The sequence below is a fragment of the Geotrypetes seraphini genome, chromosome 7, assembly GCF_902459505.1.
Source record: "Geotrypetes seraphini chromosome 7, aGeoSer1.1, whole genome shotgun sequence".
NCBI lineage: Eukaryota > Metazoa > Chordata > Amphibia > Gymnophiona > Dermophiidae > Geotrypetes > Geotrypetes seraphini.
This window is the reverse complement of record NC_047090.1, coordinates 192816915-192833809: the sequence shown is the minus strand read 5'-3', so window position 1 is coordinate 192833809 and position 16895 is coordinate 192816915. Positions and strand designations below refer to the sequence as shown.

The 16895-nt window shown below is 48.6% G+C and overlaps 1 protein-coding gene across 2 annotated transcripts in view; it reads left to right on the top strand.

Moving 5' to 3' along the window:
- The window catches only part of JDP2 (Jun dimerization protein 2), a 70221-nt gene extending 57505 nt beyond the window's left edge, over positions 1-12716 (top strand). For both annotated transcript variants that reach the window (XM_033953189.1, XM_033953191.1), the window contains exon 4: positions 11498-12716. In XM_033953189.1, coding sequence (XP_033809080.1) covers positions 11498-11683 — 186 coding nt within the window. In that variant the 3' untranslated portion in view covers positions 11684-12716. The remainder of the gene's footprint in view (positions 1-11497) is intronic.
- Positions 12717-16895: the final 4179 nt, after the last annotated feature.

The window sequence follows — 16895 nt, the reverse complement described above, 5'->3', positions numbered from 1 at the left end:
GCTCCTCAACTTTTCGTCTCCTTTGATCCAAACAAGTTGGGACGACCTGTATCGAAGCGCACCATCTCTAACTGGATGGCGGCTTGTATCTCTTCCTGCTATGCCCAGGCTGGATTATCCCTTCCCTGTAAGGTCACAGCCCATAAGGTCAGAGCAATGGCAGCCTCTGTAGCCTTCCTCAGATCGACACCGATTGAGGAGATTTGTAAGGCTGCCACTTGGTCCTCGGTTCATACATTCACCTCTCATTATTGTCTGGACACTTTTTCCAGACGGGATGGACAGTTTGGCCAAACAGTGTTACAAAATTTGTTCTCTTGAAATTGCCAACTCTCCCACCATCCCATTGGGGTTAGCTTGGAGGTCACCCACTAGTGAGAATACCTGCCTGCTTGTCCTGGGATAAAGCAATGTTACTTACCGTAACAGTTGTTATCCAGGGACAGCAGGCAGCTATTCTCACGTCCCACCCACCTCCCCTGGGTTGGCTTCTCAGGCTAGCTACCTGAACTGAGGAGACACGCCCGGTACATCGGGCGGGAAGGCACTGGCGCATGCGCGGTGCGGGCATCTCGAAACTTCTAAGTTTCTTCAAGCAAGACATGCTTTCAAGATGTCCGTGTCGGGGCTCTGTCGGATGACATCACCCACTCACTAGTGAGAATAGCTGCCTGCTGTCCCTGGATAACAACTGTTACGGTAAGTAACATTGCTATTTGGCACGTCAATGAGGGCTAAAAACCAAATATCTTCAAAAAATAATAAGCTTTTACCGTATTTTCGCGGATATAACGCGCGCGTTATACGTGATTTTACGTACCGCGCATACCCCTCGCGCGTTATATGCCTGAGCGCGGTATACAAAAGTTTTTAAACATAGTTCCCACCCCGCCCGACGCCCGATTCACCCCCCCAGCAGGACCGCTCGCACCCCCACCCCGAACGACCGCTCGCACGCGCTCCCACCCGCACCCGCATCCACGATCGGAGCAAGAGGGAGCCCAAGCCCTCTTGCCCGGCCGACTCCCCGACGTCCGATACATCCCCCCCCCCGGCAGGACCACTCGCACCCTCACCCCGAAGGACCGCCGACTCCCCAACAATATCGGGCCAGGAGGGAGCCCAAACCCTCCTGGCCACGGCGACCCCCTAACCCCACCCCGCACTACATTACGGGCAGGAGGGATCCCAGGCCCTCCTGCCCTCGACGCAAACCCCCTCCCCCCAACGACCGCCCCCCCCCAAGAACCTCCGCCCGTCCCCCAGCCGACCCGCGACCCCCCTGGCCGACCCCCACGACACCCCCACCCGCCTTCCCCGTACTTTGTGTAGTTGGGCCAGAAGGGAGCCCAAACCCTCCTGGCCACGGCGACCCCCTAACCCCACCCCGCACTACATTACGGGCAGGAGGGATCCCAGGCCCTCCTGCCCTCGACGCAAACCCCCCTCCCTCCAACGACCGCCCCCCCCCCCAAGAACCTCCGACCGACCCGCGACCCCTCTGGCCGACCCCCCCACCCCCCTTCCCCGTACCTTTGGAAGTTGGCCGGACAGACGGGAGCCAAACCCGCCTGTCCGGCAGGCAGCCAACGAAGGAATGAGGCCGGATTGGCCCATCCGTCCTAAAGCTCCGCCTACTGGTGGGGCCTAAGGCGCGTGGGCCAATCAGAATAGGCCCTGGAGCCTTAGGTCCCACCTGGGGGCGCGGCCTGAGGCACATGGGCCAAACCCGACCATGTGTCTCAGGCCGCGCCCCCAGGTGGGACCTAAGGCTCCAGGGCCTATTCTGATTGGCCCACGCGCCTTAGGCCCCACCAGTAGGCGGAGCTTTAGGACGGATGGGCCAATCCGGCCTCATTCCTTCGTTGGCTGCCTGCCGGACAGGCGGGTTTGGCTCCTGTCTGTCCGGCCAACTTCCAAAGGTACGGGGAAGGGGGGTGGGGGGGTCGGCCAGGGGGGGCGCGGGTCGGTCGGAGGTTCTTGGGGGGGGGCGGTCGTTGGAGGGAGGGGGGTTTGCGTCGAGGGCAGGAGGGCCTGGGATCCCTCCTGCCCGTAATGTAGTGCGGGGTGGGGTTAGGGGGTCGCCGTGGCCAGGAGGGTTTGGGCTCCCTTCTGGCCCAACTACACAAAGTACGGGGAAGGCGGGTGGGGGTGTCGTGGGGGTCGGCCAGGGGGGTCGCGGGTCGGCTGGGGGACGGGCGGAGGTTCTTGGGGGGGGGGGCGGTCGTTGGGGGGAGGGGGGTTGCGTCGAGGGCAGGAGGGCCTGGGATCCCTCCTGCCCGTAATGTAGTGCGGGGTGGGGTTAGGGGGTCGCCGTGGCCAGGAGGATTTGGGCTACCTCCTGGCCCAATATTGTCGGGGAGTCGGCGGTCCTTCGGGGTGGGGGTGCGAGTGGTCCTGCCGAGGGGGGAGAAGAATCGGACGTCGAGGGGGGGCATCAGGCTTTCAGGATGGGGACAGGACTTCAAGGGGGGACAGGCAGATCTTCAAGGGGGACAGGCAGACCTTCAAGGGGGACAGGACTTCAAGGGGGGACAGGCAGACCTTCAAGGGGGGACAGGACTTCAAGGGGGACAGGCACGGAGAGGCGGGGCAGTGCACCGAAAGTCAGGGCGGGTGAACGGTGAGTCGGGGCAACCAGAGGAGAGTCGGGGCAGTGCACCGAAAGTCAGGGTGAGTCGGGGCAACCAGATGAGAGTCGGGGAGGGCGAAAGGAGAGTCGGGGTGGCCAGAGGAGAGTCGGGCAGCATGCGCGTTATATGCCTGAGCGCGGTATAGAAAAGTTTTTGTACATATCATCGTGATTTCTGCGCGCTATACCCCTGTGCGCGTTTTACAATGGTGCGCGTTATATCCGCGAAAATACGGTACTTATTGTGACAGGGGTTGCCATACAACAAATTACAAGTAATTGGAATAGATTGAACTATAGTTTCTGGTGGAATTCTTTATGTCATATATATAAAATGGAAAGGGTAATAGCTATACAGCAGGGGTATTTAAGAAAATTTCAAGATGATTGGGAGCCTTTAACAAATTATTGTAATGATTAGATACCATTTTTCCCTTAATAGTACATGTCCAAGATAGGGGGGAGGGGGGAAGGTAGAGTTTGGTCTTTCTATACGTGAAAGAAATGTTAAGAAATATTTTAGTATATGGTATTTTGGTTATATTTTTGATATGGAGGGGAGGGAGGGTGATAAACTTTTTCAAAAAGGATTATTGAAGAATATTAAGTGTTGTATCTAAGTTAAAATGTTTTTATTTGCTGAAACACTTATTGTAAGTTTTAAAATGAATAAAGATTTTTTTTTTTAAAGTTATTTTTAATCTTTTGTTTACCGCATTGAACTTATGGTTTTGTGATTTATAAGTACAGTATTATGTTTAAACTTGTGAAGGGCAATGTTATAGCTACCCCCATGCGACTAATGCGTACCATGAGCTTGTGCCAAGATAATTGTCACTTGTATATGCACTGTGCTCTATTTTGTGAAGTAATATATAAATGGCTATCCCCTTACTGGAATTTTATACATATAATTCAACTTCAAAACTTCCAGTTTATCAGGCTCTTAACATTCATTACAGATCTAACCAGATCATCATTTGAAATAATTATGATCCTCAGAGGGCTAACTTATTTTTCTTTCTTTTTTTCATAAGGTTTTTTGTTTAATTTTATCTACTTATGTTAAACTAATTAATACTTAGCGTTAGTAATGAAACCAGTATTAAGGGAGCGCCTTCACCAACATGCTCATGTTTCAAATCACTTTCCTCAGGGTTGAGGCTCCCAACGTATAATCTAAAAAATACAAATAAACAGTCTTATCCCAGGACAAGCAGGCATGATATTCTCACATGTGGGGGTGACGTCATCTACGGAGCCCCAGCACGGACAGCTTTTCAAGCAAACTTGATTGAAGTTTCAAGTTTGCTATGCTGCACCACGCATGTGCATGCCTTCTTGCCCACTAGAGGGCGCATCCCCACCTCGTGGTCCTCAGTTCAGTTTTTTCCGCGGAGCCAGAAGCCCTGTGGAAATTGTGCTCTCTCTTTTTTTGCCTTCTGACACCGCGTCTGAGTCGTTTTTCTCGGTCGCTGTGCTTGCTTTATTTTTTTATTCGTTCGTGTGTTTGTTAATCGTCGAAAAAAAAAAAAAAGATTTTTCGTTCGGCTCCGGGGGCTCCCGGTAGCCGCGGCCGCGGGACCTCGTTCCGTTCCCGGCCGTTTTCGATTTCATGTCCCGTCCTTTGACGGGCTTTAAAAAGTGCACCCAGTGCAATCGGCTACTTTTTCTCACCGATCCCCACCGGTGGTGCTTACTTTGCTTGGGTCCCGAGCACCCCACCGATTCCTGTCCCAGGTGCTCGACTTTTCAGCCAAGAGCTCTCCGCCGCCGTCGTGCCAGAATGGCGGAGCTCTTTGCTGTCAACCCCACGGAGCAGGCCTCGACGTCGGCCTCGGTTTCGGCCCTGGCCTTGACCTCGGCCTCGGCCTCGACTCCCTCGGCCTCGCCGAGACATCCTGCTTCCTCGAAGCCGACGGCCTCAACTTCGAAGTCGACGGGGGGTAAGTCCTCTCTTCCTTCCTCAGCTCCAACTTCGAAGAAGCCATCCTCGGGATCCTCGACGGGGGCGGGTGGGTCGTCCTCGGCCCTGCCCCGAGCGTCGAAGTCGGGTGCCCCGCGGGAATACTCGAGACCGAGGTCGCCCTCGAGGGAGCACCCGCCGGCCCCGGATCTACCAGCCATGATGGCAGTGCTGGCTTTTCAGGACTTGCTCCGTGCCCTCATTACCTCGGAGCCGTCCGGCGCCTTAGCGCACCTGCAGCCAGCTTCGGCCCCGAGTGCCCCGGCTTCAGCGGCCTCGGTCTCAGTGCCCTCAACTTCGGCCCCCGGGGTGGTTCCGGCCTCGACTCCGACCTTGCCCTCGACTTCGGTCGACCAGCCGGAACGGAGTGTGCGGCCTTGGGACAAGGTGCGGAGAGTTCGGAGGATCTCTTCCACTTCTTCCTCGTCGAGGTCCTCCCGGGGCTCCTCGCCCTCGGGTCGGCCTCGGGCGAAGCGCCAGCCGAGGAAGCCCAAGCATTCTCGCGGGTCTCCTCGGAGGCGCGGTCGCTCCTCGCCGACCGGGGCTGAGACGCTACGTGTCTCGGAGCTCCGCCTCGATAATCCGAGGTTGTTCCGTTCCTCCGAGGGAGGGTTGTCGAGAGACTCCTCGCCGAAACGGAAGGGGCAGACCTCGGTGCCTCGTATCCCGGGGACTTCACACAGGGGTTCCTCGGGGCATAGGCGGTCCCTGACCCCGTTGAGATCGCTCGGGGCGGCCTCTTGGGGCTCGGGGTCTGGTAGGGAACCTCGTTATTCCCGTGAGGCTTCCCCTTCCTTTTTGGAGACGCGGGCCTCTCGATCGCCCTCCCCTCCGTCCAAACCCTCCTCTTTTTCCAGATTTGTGCTTGATATGGGAAGGGCCTTGGACCTGGATCTGGTGTCTGGTTCACAATACACCAAGGAGTTTTTGGAGGAGCAGGATTTACCTTCTCCCCCGAGGGAGACCCCTCGTCTGCCTCTTAATAAAGTCCTCCATCAGACCTTCCTGAGGAACTTGGACTCCCCTCTTACAGTCACAGCGGTTCCATCTAAAATGAAGTCGAAGTACCGTACCATCCCATGTAAGGGCTTCGAGAAGGCGCAACTGTCTCACCAGTCGTTGCTGGTGGAGTCGGCGTTAAAGAAGTCCCAGCCTTCTAGGGTCTCCGCTGCGGTCCCTCTCGGGCGGGAAGGGCGGACTTTGGACAAGTTTGGTCGCTGCCTCTATTCCAATTCCATGATGGCGGCCAGGGTCCTTAATTATGCTTTCACTTTTTCATCTTATCTGAGGCAGATGGTGAAGGCATTACCCCGTTATCATGGGGTCATGCCGGATTCCCATAAGGGGGACTTTGGTAAATTTATGGCCAACTTGTCACAGCTGCGCCTATACCTTTTTCATGCGGTTTACGACGCATTTGAGTTGGCCTCCAGAGTCTCCGCCTTTGCAGTAGCGATGCGCCGTCTTGCATGGCTCCGAACGGTTGATATGGACCCGAACTTGCAGGAGCGCCTAGCCAATCTGCCATGTGTCGGATCAGAATTGTTCGATGAGTCCTTGGAGGCGGCGACCAAACGCCTGTCCGAACACGAGTGCTCCATCGCCTCCTTGGTCCGTCCTAAACCACGGGTAACGCCGCAGAAGCCATTTAGACCTCCGCCGCGGCGATACCCTCAAAAGTCTACACCAGCATTCTCGAGGCCTCCGCCCAGGCGCCCACCGCAGCAGGGCAGAGGGGCCCAGCCGAAACCTCAGATGCAAGGGGCGTCTAAGCCGGCGCCGTCTTTTTGATGTGATGAGCGGATGGGGGCAGGCCCCCTCCGCACTCTCTCCGGACCCCCTGCCCATCGGGGGCCGGCTGCGGGCCTTTCATTCGGCCTGGACTATGATCACGTCAGACGCTTGGGTGCTCCGTCTTGTCTCCGAGGGTTACTCGCTAAACTTCTCGGCCACGTCGCCGGAACAACCGCCGGGGGCATCTCTTTGCAACCGAACCCAGCTTCCTCTTCTACTCTCGGAAGCCAGGGCCTTGTTGAGCCTTCGGGCGGTGGAGCCGGTCCCCCCAAACCAACGGGGGCGGGGGTTCTACTTCCGTTACTTTTTGGTCCCAAAGAAGACTGGGGACTTACGCCCCATTTTGGACCTCCGGAAGCTCAACAAGTTCCTGGTCCTCAAGAAGTTCCGTATGTTGTCGCTTCCGGTTCTCTACCCTCTGTTGGAGGAGGGGGACTGGATGTGCTACCTAGACTTGAAGGAAGCGTATACTCATGTTCCGGTGCATCCCGCCTTCTGCAAGTTCTTACGGTTCCAGGTGGGGGAGTTGCACCTTCAGTATCGTGTCCTCCCCTTCGGGCTGGCCTCGTCTCCTCGAGTCTTCATGAAGTGTATGGTGGTAGTCGTGGCTGCCCTGAGATCTCAGGGGCTGCAGGTCTTCCCCTACCTGGACGATTGGCTGATCAAGGCATCATCCCGGGAGGGGGTTATCTCAGCGACCCGACAGACTATCATCTTCCTTCAACGTCTGGGGTTCGAGGTGAATTTTCTCAAATCGCAGCTGTGCCCTGCTCAATCCCTTCAGTTTATCGGGGCCGTGCTGGACACGGTTTGACTTCGTGCGTTCCTTCCCTCTTCGAGGCTGGAGGCTCTGCTTCGACTGTGCCGTCAGATTTCGCTGCAGCGCTCCGTCTCAGCACACCGGCTGATGATTCTACTCGGCCACATGGCATCGACGGTTCATGTCACACCGTTTGCCCGATTGCATCTGAGACTCCCTCAGTGGACCTTGGCCTCCCAGTGGTGTCAGGATCGAGACCCGCTCTCCCTTCCTGTAACAGTGACTCCTTCCTTGAGACGCTCGCTCCGTTGGTGGACCAACTCTTCCAATCTTTCCGGGGGTTTGCTCTTTCTCGTCCCTCCACATCGCAAAGTCCTGACCACGGACTCTTCGGAGTACGCATGGGGAGCTCACCTCGACAGTCTGTGGACTCAAGGTCTATGGTCTGCGGAGGACCGTCTTTGTCACATCAATGTGTTGGAGCTTCGCGCCATTTTTCTGGCAGCTCGAGCGTTCTGCCATCTGCTGCGCAATCAGATAGTCCTGGTACGGACGGACAACCAAGTGGCAATGTATTATGTAAACAAGCAAGGGGGGACGGGCTCTTGGTCCCTGTGTCGGGAAGCCTTGCGCCTTTGGGAATGGGCGGTCTCCCAGAACATCTTCCTGCGGGCGGTTTACATTCAGGGAGAGAAGAATTGTCTGGCCGACAAACTCAGTCATCTTCTCCAGCCGCACGAGTGGTCGCTCAACTCCTGAGTTCTGCGAGAGGTCTTCGACCGCTGGGGGACTCCTCAGGTGGATCTGTTTGCCTCCCCGGAGACTCACAAACTGCCCCTCTATTGTTCTCGGATTTACTCCCAGGACCGTCTCGAGGCCGATGCCTTCCTTCTCGACTGGGGAGGGAGGTTCTTTTATGCGTTTCCTCCTTTTCCTCTGATCTTTAGGACGTTGGTTCATCTCAAGTCATCCAGAGCCACTATGATTCTCATTGCGCCTCGTTGGCCTCGTCAGCACTGGTTCTCCCTGCTCCTTCAACTCAGTGCCAGGGAGCCTCTACTTTTGCCTGTTTTTCCCTCTCTGCTGTCTCAGAGTCGGGGTACACTGTTGCATCCCAATCTTCAGTCATTACATCTGACGGCTTGGTTCCTTTCCCCCTGACTTCGGTTTCTGTTTCTCAGTCGGTCAGGGAGGTGTTGGAAGCCTCGCACAAGGTCTCGACTCGGCTTTGTTATTCCCAGAAGTGGACCAGATTTTCATCCTGGTGTTCCTCGCACCATCTCGATCCGTGTTCGGTTCCGGTGTCCTCGGTTCTGGAATATTTGTTGCATTTGTCCAAGTCTGGGCTAAAGACGACTTCCATTCGGGTGCATCTCAGTGCTATTGCTGCTTTCCATCGGCATCTCGAGGGACGTTCTCTCTCTCTTCATCCTCTGGTGGTTCGTTTCATGAGGAGTTTAGTGAATGTTAATCCTCCTCTGAAACCTCCTCCTGTGGTTTGGGATCTTAATGTGGTCTTGGCTCAGCTGATGAAACCTCCTTTTGAGCCGATTGACAAGTCTCTTCTTAAGTTTCTCACTTGGAAGGTGATCTTTTTACTTGCGCTCACGTCTGCTCGTCGGATTAGTGAGCTGCAGGCTTTGGTTGTGGACCCGCCCTTTACTGTGTTCCATCATGACAAGGTGGTTCTTCGCACCCATCCTAAATTTTTACCTAAGGTTGTGTTTGATTTCCACCTCAATCAGTCAATTGTTCTTCCGGTGTTTTTTCCGAAGCCCCACGCTCATCCTGGGGAGGTGGCGCTTCACACTCTTGACTGTAAGAGGGCGTTGGCTTTTTATCTGCAACGCACCAAGTCTCATCGGAAGGTTCCTCAATTATTTTTGTCCTTTGATCCTAATCGGTTGGGACGTCCTGTTTCCAAGCGCACCTTGTCCAACTGGTTGGCTGCTTGTATTTCTTTTTGCTACGCTCAGGCTGGTCTCGAGCTGCATGGTCGGGTTACGGGACATAAGGTCCGAGCGATGGCAGCTTCTGTTGCTTTCCTCCGGTCTACTCCGATGGAGGACATCTGCAAGGCTGCCACTTGGTCTTCAGTTCATACTTTCACCTCCCACTACTGTCTGGATACGTTATCCAGGAGTGACGGCCGGTTTGGCCAGTCAGTTTTGCGAAATCTGTTTTCCTAAATTGCCATCCTCCCACCTGCCCTTTTTTGGTTGGCTTGGAGGTCACCCACATGTGAGAATATCATGCCTGCTTGTCCTGGGATAAAGCACAGTTACTTACCGTAACAGGTGTTATCCAGGGTCAGCAGGCATATATTCTCACAACCCGCCCTCCTCCCCTGGGATGGCTTCTTTGCTGGATATGGAACTGAGGACCATGAGGTGGGGATGCGCCCTCTAGTGGGCAAGAAGGCATGCACATGCGTGGTGCAGTGTAGCAAACTTGAAACTTCAATCAAGTTTGCTTGAAAAGCTGTCCGCGCTGGGGTTCCGTAGATGACGTCACCCCCACATGTGAGAATATATGCCTGCTGTCCCTGGATAACACCTGTTACGGTAAATAACTGTGCTTTAGCCTATGAGAATATCTTCCTATAATAACATATTATGACTAAATAACCCAATCAGGACGATATACTAACACTTTTACTTTATTGTGTTTTATATAATCAACTTACTATCATGTGCCGAGATACTGCTCCACTCTATAAGGATTTCCATTTAGATGGCGTCTATCATCAGTTCCGGTTTTATCCAAAAATGGCAAACCGGAACTAGAATTCTGATAGGAGAGGAATCCCGTATTTGTTCAAATGGAAGTGACCCATAACTATACTACCTTCATTCAATCTAATTTATCCTATCTATTTTATTTATAGTTACTTTATTTTTTTTTTTTTTTTAATTTTTATTTATAAAATTTTCATTCTTACAATAAATGAATAGCATAATATTTAATTTATAATAATTATAGTTGTATGTACAATATCATATCATATATATTGAATCCCTTTCCCCTTTTATTTGTTTTTTCATTTTTTCTCATATTAATTTCTATATTTCCTTCCCTAACCCTATATTATTATTATCAATGTGTTAAGATATCTGATCTTTAGAATATTTTGTCAATGGATCCCATATTTTCTTAAAATTTTTTATATTTCCTTGTTGTAATGCCAATATTTTCTCCATTTTGTAAATGTGACACACCGAGTTCCACCAGAATGTATAATTTAGCTTGGTATAATCCTTCCAATTTTGTGTGATTTGCTGCATGGCAACTCCTGTCAATATTAAAAGCAATTTGTTATTGTTTGCTGATATTGGACTTTGTGTTCTCATTGCAGTACCAAATAATATGGTATCATATTATAGTTACTTTATAATTGACCATTTTAACAGCATTAGCTAGAGTTTGTCAAGCCGGAATTAAGAAAGTAGTGCAAGAATAAATGAATTCTCTAGTCCTACCAACCTATATATAAATAGTTACTTATATAAATAGTTCATAAAAATTACATCTAGCAATATGAAATCATTTGATATTTAAACTTATTAACTTCTCTCATCTGTAGATCTACTCTAATTTATTCAACCTGTTAATAAACTTATATTTGAACTGGTGTCCATATTCATTTAGAAACTTATTAATAACCTATTTATGAAATAGATAGACCCTGTCATATTTATCATTCTGTCCAACTAATGAATCGGAGATCAGATAGAATAAATATATTATTAATACACCAATATTAAAAGGCCTGTTCGTAGAACCAATTTTGTTTAAAAATAATTTACTACTTTTATTTAAAAATTTATTTTATCAAAAGCCATTCAGATCATGTTATTTTAAACTAAGGACATCCAGTCAATTTCTTCATTCAATCCATTAGGTGACAGAGTATTTAAATAATAAATCCATTTTTGTTCCTTGATGTTAAGAGCTTTTTTATATTGTTTGTGAAGTAGCATGTAAAGTTCATTAGTGTATAACTACACAGGCATGATCATGAGTGAAACATGGTAACACTAAGTTTTGTGCATGACATGTAACACTTAGGCACTCCCAATTATCCCTGCCATTGACTGGGCCTAACTGTGTGTGCACAAATGTGGTTTAATGCTTGTGTTCTATATACACTGCACACAGCTGCCTGAATAGAATTTGTGCTCACCACCTAACATGTGGCCCCTAAGTTTTTGAATGTGGATAACTTTGGTACACTTATGCAGTCTGAGATGCATGTGTCTTTCAAGTGTTCAGGAAAACTCAGGGTGGATCTTGACGATTGGATTTCTCTGGAGAGTTTAAATGATGTCTTATCTCATTTCCCCAGGAGTCTGAACGACTGGAAGCCATGAACTCGGAGCTCAAGGCTCAGATCCAAGAACTAAAGCAAGAGCGACAGCAACTTATCCTACTGCTAAACCGACACCGACCAACCTGCATTGTGCGGATAGATAGCGTGAAAACTCCTGAGCATGAGTCCAATCCTTTGCTGGAACAGCTGGAGAAGAAGTGAGCAAAGATGTGCCAGGGAGGAGACAGTAGCACGCGCTGTCTTGCTTATGGATGTTGCCTATGAAAATGTCATTACAGACTGAAGGTACAAAACTTAGTATCTGACCCTAAACACCGGGTGCTGGAGTCCAAAGGAAAAGGGTACAGAAGTGGCTTCAAACTATCACATGCAACATTTTGTGGTGTTGGAGGAAGTGAGAAAAGTCTGACTTTGAACCACCTGTCCCCAACTACAGAACCTTCAAGGGCTCCTGCCTCTCCAAAACACCCTCTAGAAAAGCAGGGGAGGGGGTGAGGCACAAGGGTAAGGGAAGCACAGATTAAAGAGCTCTTCTTCTTTCCCCTTTCTCTCCTCCCTCCCTGCTGCTGCTTGCCTTGTACCTCCCTTGTGTTCCTGATGTTTCCTCCTTTCCCCTTTCTCTCCTCCCTCCCGCTTCTTGCCTTGGACCTCCCTTGTGTTCCCGATGTCTCCTCCTTTCCCCTTTCTCTTCTCCTTCCCGCTTCTTGCCTTGGACCTTCCTTGTGTTCCCGATGTCTCCTCCTTTCCCCTTTCTCTCCTCCCTTCACTCTCCCTCCCTTCTGCTGCTTGCCTTGTACCTCCCTTGTGTTCCTGATATCTCCTCCCTCCCTCCCGCTTCTTGCCTTGGACCTCCCTTGTGTTCCCGATGTCTCCTTCTTTCCCCTTCCCTCTTCCTGCTGCCAGAAGGAATCATTCGGATCAGAAATAGTGCTGGCACTGTTTCCACAGCACAGCGTCTGATTCTTCTTCACTGCCTAGTGTCCATGCAGCCAGCATGTTCATGCATACCTGTTACACTCTTTATATATATTATATATATATCTATATTTTTGTATGAATTTTTTTATACATCAGTATATGAAATGATTATATAATCACTAGATGTGATATGCTATGTTTGAGTATTGATTAGTTTATGCACATTCTGTTCTCCCAGGGCTCTGCATGCAGTCCCCAAAAGAGTCTCTGGTCCCTCCTGTGTTAAATTTGTAATACTCAGTAAATGTTACTCTTAGTTACACACATGCCTCCTGTCATTTTTCCAGAGGGGATGATGGGGGGGACATGCCTTACTGTCTCTCAAACAGTTTTCACTTTTCCCTATCTGCATCCTTCTTATAGCCAGACTCACTCAGTTCTTCTTCTCCTCTCACTGATCTCGCCGACACAGGTTAATTTCTTTATCTTATTTTGTCATCTATTGCTTTGTATACCACTATGTCGGGATGTGAGTTTATAAATCTAAGAACGTAAGAATTGCCATACTGGGACAGATCGAAGGTCTATCGAACCCACTATCCTGTTTCCAACAGTGGCTAACCCAGGTCCCAAGTAGTTTATACTTTATTGCTTATATTCCGCCTTTATTCAAAGCAGATTACAACTTCACATACATATTTAAAAACAAAATAACAATCGTATATCACATACACCAATAACTGGTTCCAAATCAAATAAACCATCAGTAACAGTTTATTCTTAACATGAAATTCCATTGTTAACTAATACATGTCAATGTCATGTGAAGTAACATGCTCAAATCTGTTAATCCCACAAAGTCACTATAATCACTAGAAACACTATAATGTGAATAGAACGGTCCCTCAGTGACTAGAGCTGCTACTATTCATCAGTCCATTCCTTTAAGGCTAGAGTAGCAGACTTGGAGGAGCTCAGGGAGACAGAGGATTGATTGATTTGTTTATTCAATTTTTTAGCCCGTCCTCCCAAAGGAGCTCAGAACGGGTTACAAATCAAGATGGGACAGAGATGACATAATTTACAATATAGACATGACAATAAAACATATGCACTAAGTAGCATCTGGTGAGATTAGGTGGCGTAGGTGCGTTGACTGAGTGGCATTCTGGTTGAATGACTTCAAGGCGCTGGGTTTGTAAAGAGGAAGGTTTTCATGGCCTTCCTGAAGTTCCAGAGTCCATCTAGTAATCTAACAGATGGGGGAATGGTGTGCCAAAGTCTGGATATGAAATGTGAGTAGGAGCATTTGCGGGCTGTTTCAGTTTTGAGGGAGCAGCCGGGAGGTATAGTCAGTCGTTTGTCTCCTTGGGACCTCAGTGCTCGCTTTGGGAAGTAGATTTGTAGTTTAGTTTTCATGTAGTACAGAATCATTTCATAGAAGGTTTTGAAAGTGAGGACCAGGGTCTTGAAGATCAGCGTTTTTGAATGGCACTGTACATAGAGCAGACCTACAGGGATATTGTAGAGAAGTCACACCTCCAGTCTGGTAGCCCTTGGGCTGCCTTGGAGGAGAGAGGTCTCCTAGAAGGAGAGCATCACCCTGGTAAAGTAGGAAATAATCCTCTAGCTAGGACCTGCCCACCAGGGGATGCAATATCCTCTCATACCGAGGGGCATATGCTCAGGAGAGAAGGGTTAGAACAGCTGTTGTAGTTGGTGATTCGATCATTAGACATGTAGATAGCTGGGTGGCTGGTGGGCGTGAAGATTGCCTGGTCACTTGCCTGCTTGGTGCTAAGGTGACAGACCTCATGCGTCACACAGATAGGACCATTGGATGATCAAGGAGCAAAAAGGGCACTCAGGGAGGATAAGGCCATAGCGGAGAGACTGAATGAATTTTTTGCTTCGGTCTTTATGGAAGAAGATGTAAGAGATCTACCTGAACCGGAATTGGTTTTCAAGAGTGATGATGTGGAGGAACTGAAATAAATCTCAGTGAATCTGGAAGATGTACTAAGCCAAATTGACAAGTTAAAAAGTGATAAATCACCTGGACCGGATGGTATACAAGGCAGGGTACTAAAAGAACTCAGACATGCAGTTGCCGACCTGCTGTAAGTGATCTGTAACCTGTCGCTAAAATCGTCTGTAGTACCTGAAGATTGGAGGGTGACAATAAGAATAACCTTACTAGGTCAGACCAATGGTCCATCAAGCCCAGTAGCCCATTCTCACAGTGGCCAAGTCAGGTCACTAGTACCTGGCCAAAACCCAAGGAGAAGCAATATTCCAAGGCAAGCAGTGGCTTACCCCATGTATTTCTCAATAACAGAGGACCATCTATAACATATATAGTGCTGCATAAGCCTTTCAGCACTTTAGAAATGATAAATAGTAGTAGAGTTCAATTCAAGCTCTGCGCAGTGATTCATAAAATTGTGTGGTTATTCATCATCTTACATGTTGGCACATTTACAGTTATCAAATGGTATGAGAATTTGTCCCCTATGAAAATTGTTTATGCTTCATTTTCTGAATATCTAGAAAGTGAAACCTTTTTTTATTATTGATAATTCAAATAGTGTAATACAATCACAAAACAAAAATTACAAGAAATAAGGAAATCAGTTTTTACGTTCACGTTCACTTTAAGGGAAATCTTAGTAGCTAACTGAGAAGCAATACTTACACCAACAATAACCAAAAGACATGAACAGGTCTAAGAGAATCATATTTTAACCCTAATTTTCTGCATTGAAAAGAGAAAAAAAAACTTCAAATAGAAAACGAATTATCATTAATATTATTCTTACCAACTTTCTCTATGTTAACCAAGTTCTGCTAATATAGAATGCTTTGCCCTCTGATATAAGGATGATTAGTAATTATATGGTATTGCAGAGATAATTGAAAACTTATTTAAGAAGTTTTAGATACATTTTAATTGATCGATTATTTGGAAATTCCTAGGGATGGCCCTGCAGTGAACTGAATAGATAATTGCAGAATTCAAGTATTTTAATGCAATGAAATGTAAACATTCAGAGAAATTCAAGATAGAAAGGGGAAATTCGGGCAAGAGAGGGGACCCATTTCCTTGGCCTTGGAGAACCTGAGTGCTGCCATTGCATGGACTGGGTTTTGTCTCAGGATCATAGTGGTGTAACCATGTTTCATCAGGAGTAATTAGTCATTCCAAAACATTTGCACTAGCTCACTGAAAATGCTGCAAAATCAACTTGGAAGTATCCACTCAATGTTGTTTCTCATCAGCATTGAAAAATTTGGGCATCCACTTGGCTGACAGCTTCTCATACCCAGCTGCTTGTGGATTATACACCCAACACGTTCCCTGGATTTCTGTAGTGTCTCAGCAATTGTTTTAGCCGATATTCACTGATCTGCCAAAATCGGGTCAACAATTTCAGGCGCTGACACTGTTTGAGGCCTCCCAGATCTTGCTGCATCTTCGAAATCTCCACGCTGAAAGTTTGCACACCACTTCTTCACTGTTGAGTATGATGGATATTTGTCCATCATGTATTCATGGATTTTCTTTGCAGTTTTTGCAGGAATAGGAACCTCAGGACAGCTCAGAGTTAGTTCCACACTTGAAAATTGCACACTTTTCATTGACATGGTTCAATGTCAAAACATAGCATTACGATTCTGCAAATTGGCACTTTGCAAAACAAAATAAGGCTCTTTTCAGCTACAGTGGCAAAATAACACTCAGAATTTAGAAAATTGGTTGGGCTGAGAACTTTTCAGCACCTATTTGTAAACTTCAGATGAGGTTGGTTGTGCAACAGGCAGTGACTGCTCTGAGGACATTAGTGCTTTAATGGATTCACAAGCCATCCGGAGCTTAGAAAGTGAGCTGGTGGTGGTTCTCCTGCAGTGACGTCTAGCTCTAAATTGATGCCTAATATTTTATTTTGATTTGATGATTGTATGTCTACCTTTGCTATTGTAATGTCAAGTTGCTTATTTATGTTGATTTGTCATCCAGTAATTGGCAGAATATATAACAAATGTTGGACAACTCTGATAGTGAATTACAGTAAAGCAACGGAGCTGCCACTTCCTCGCTACCCTCAGCACTCGTCCTGGGTTTCAGGATCCTTCATGCACCTGAGCTGGAGGACTCGGTTACCATTTTGTGGCTAAGCTTCCACTTAGGCCAGTGCCATAAAACACACTTTAAGAGAAAAATTGCTTAAGTGCTGTCAAAAATAGAAATAATGTCTTAGACACAATTGTAAAGGCAGGAAATCCCCTCCTGCCTCTAATGCTTCCTGCACCCTGGAAAGCCCCAAACCACCATGCTGACTCCCGGTGGTGAATCAGCCAGTGCTCCCAGTGACTAACTGGGACTGGTGTTGGTGCTGAGGGGGAAGTGGGAAGTGTAAATAACTGCAGCTGCTCTGCACTTCCTATTTTGCAGGTGGGTCACTGGGGCCATGGGCTGACCATGAATTTGCCCAAC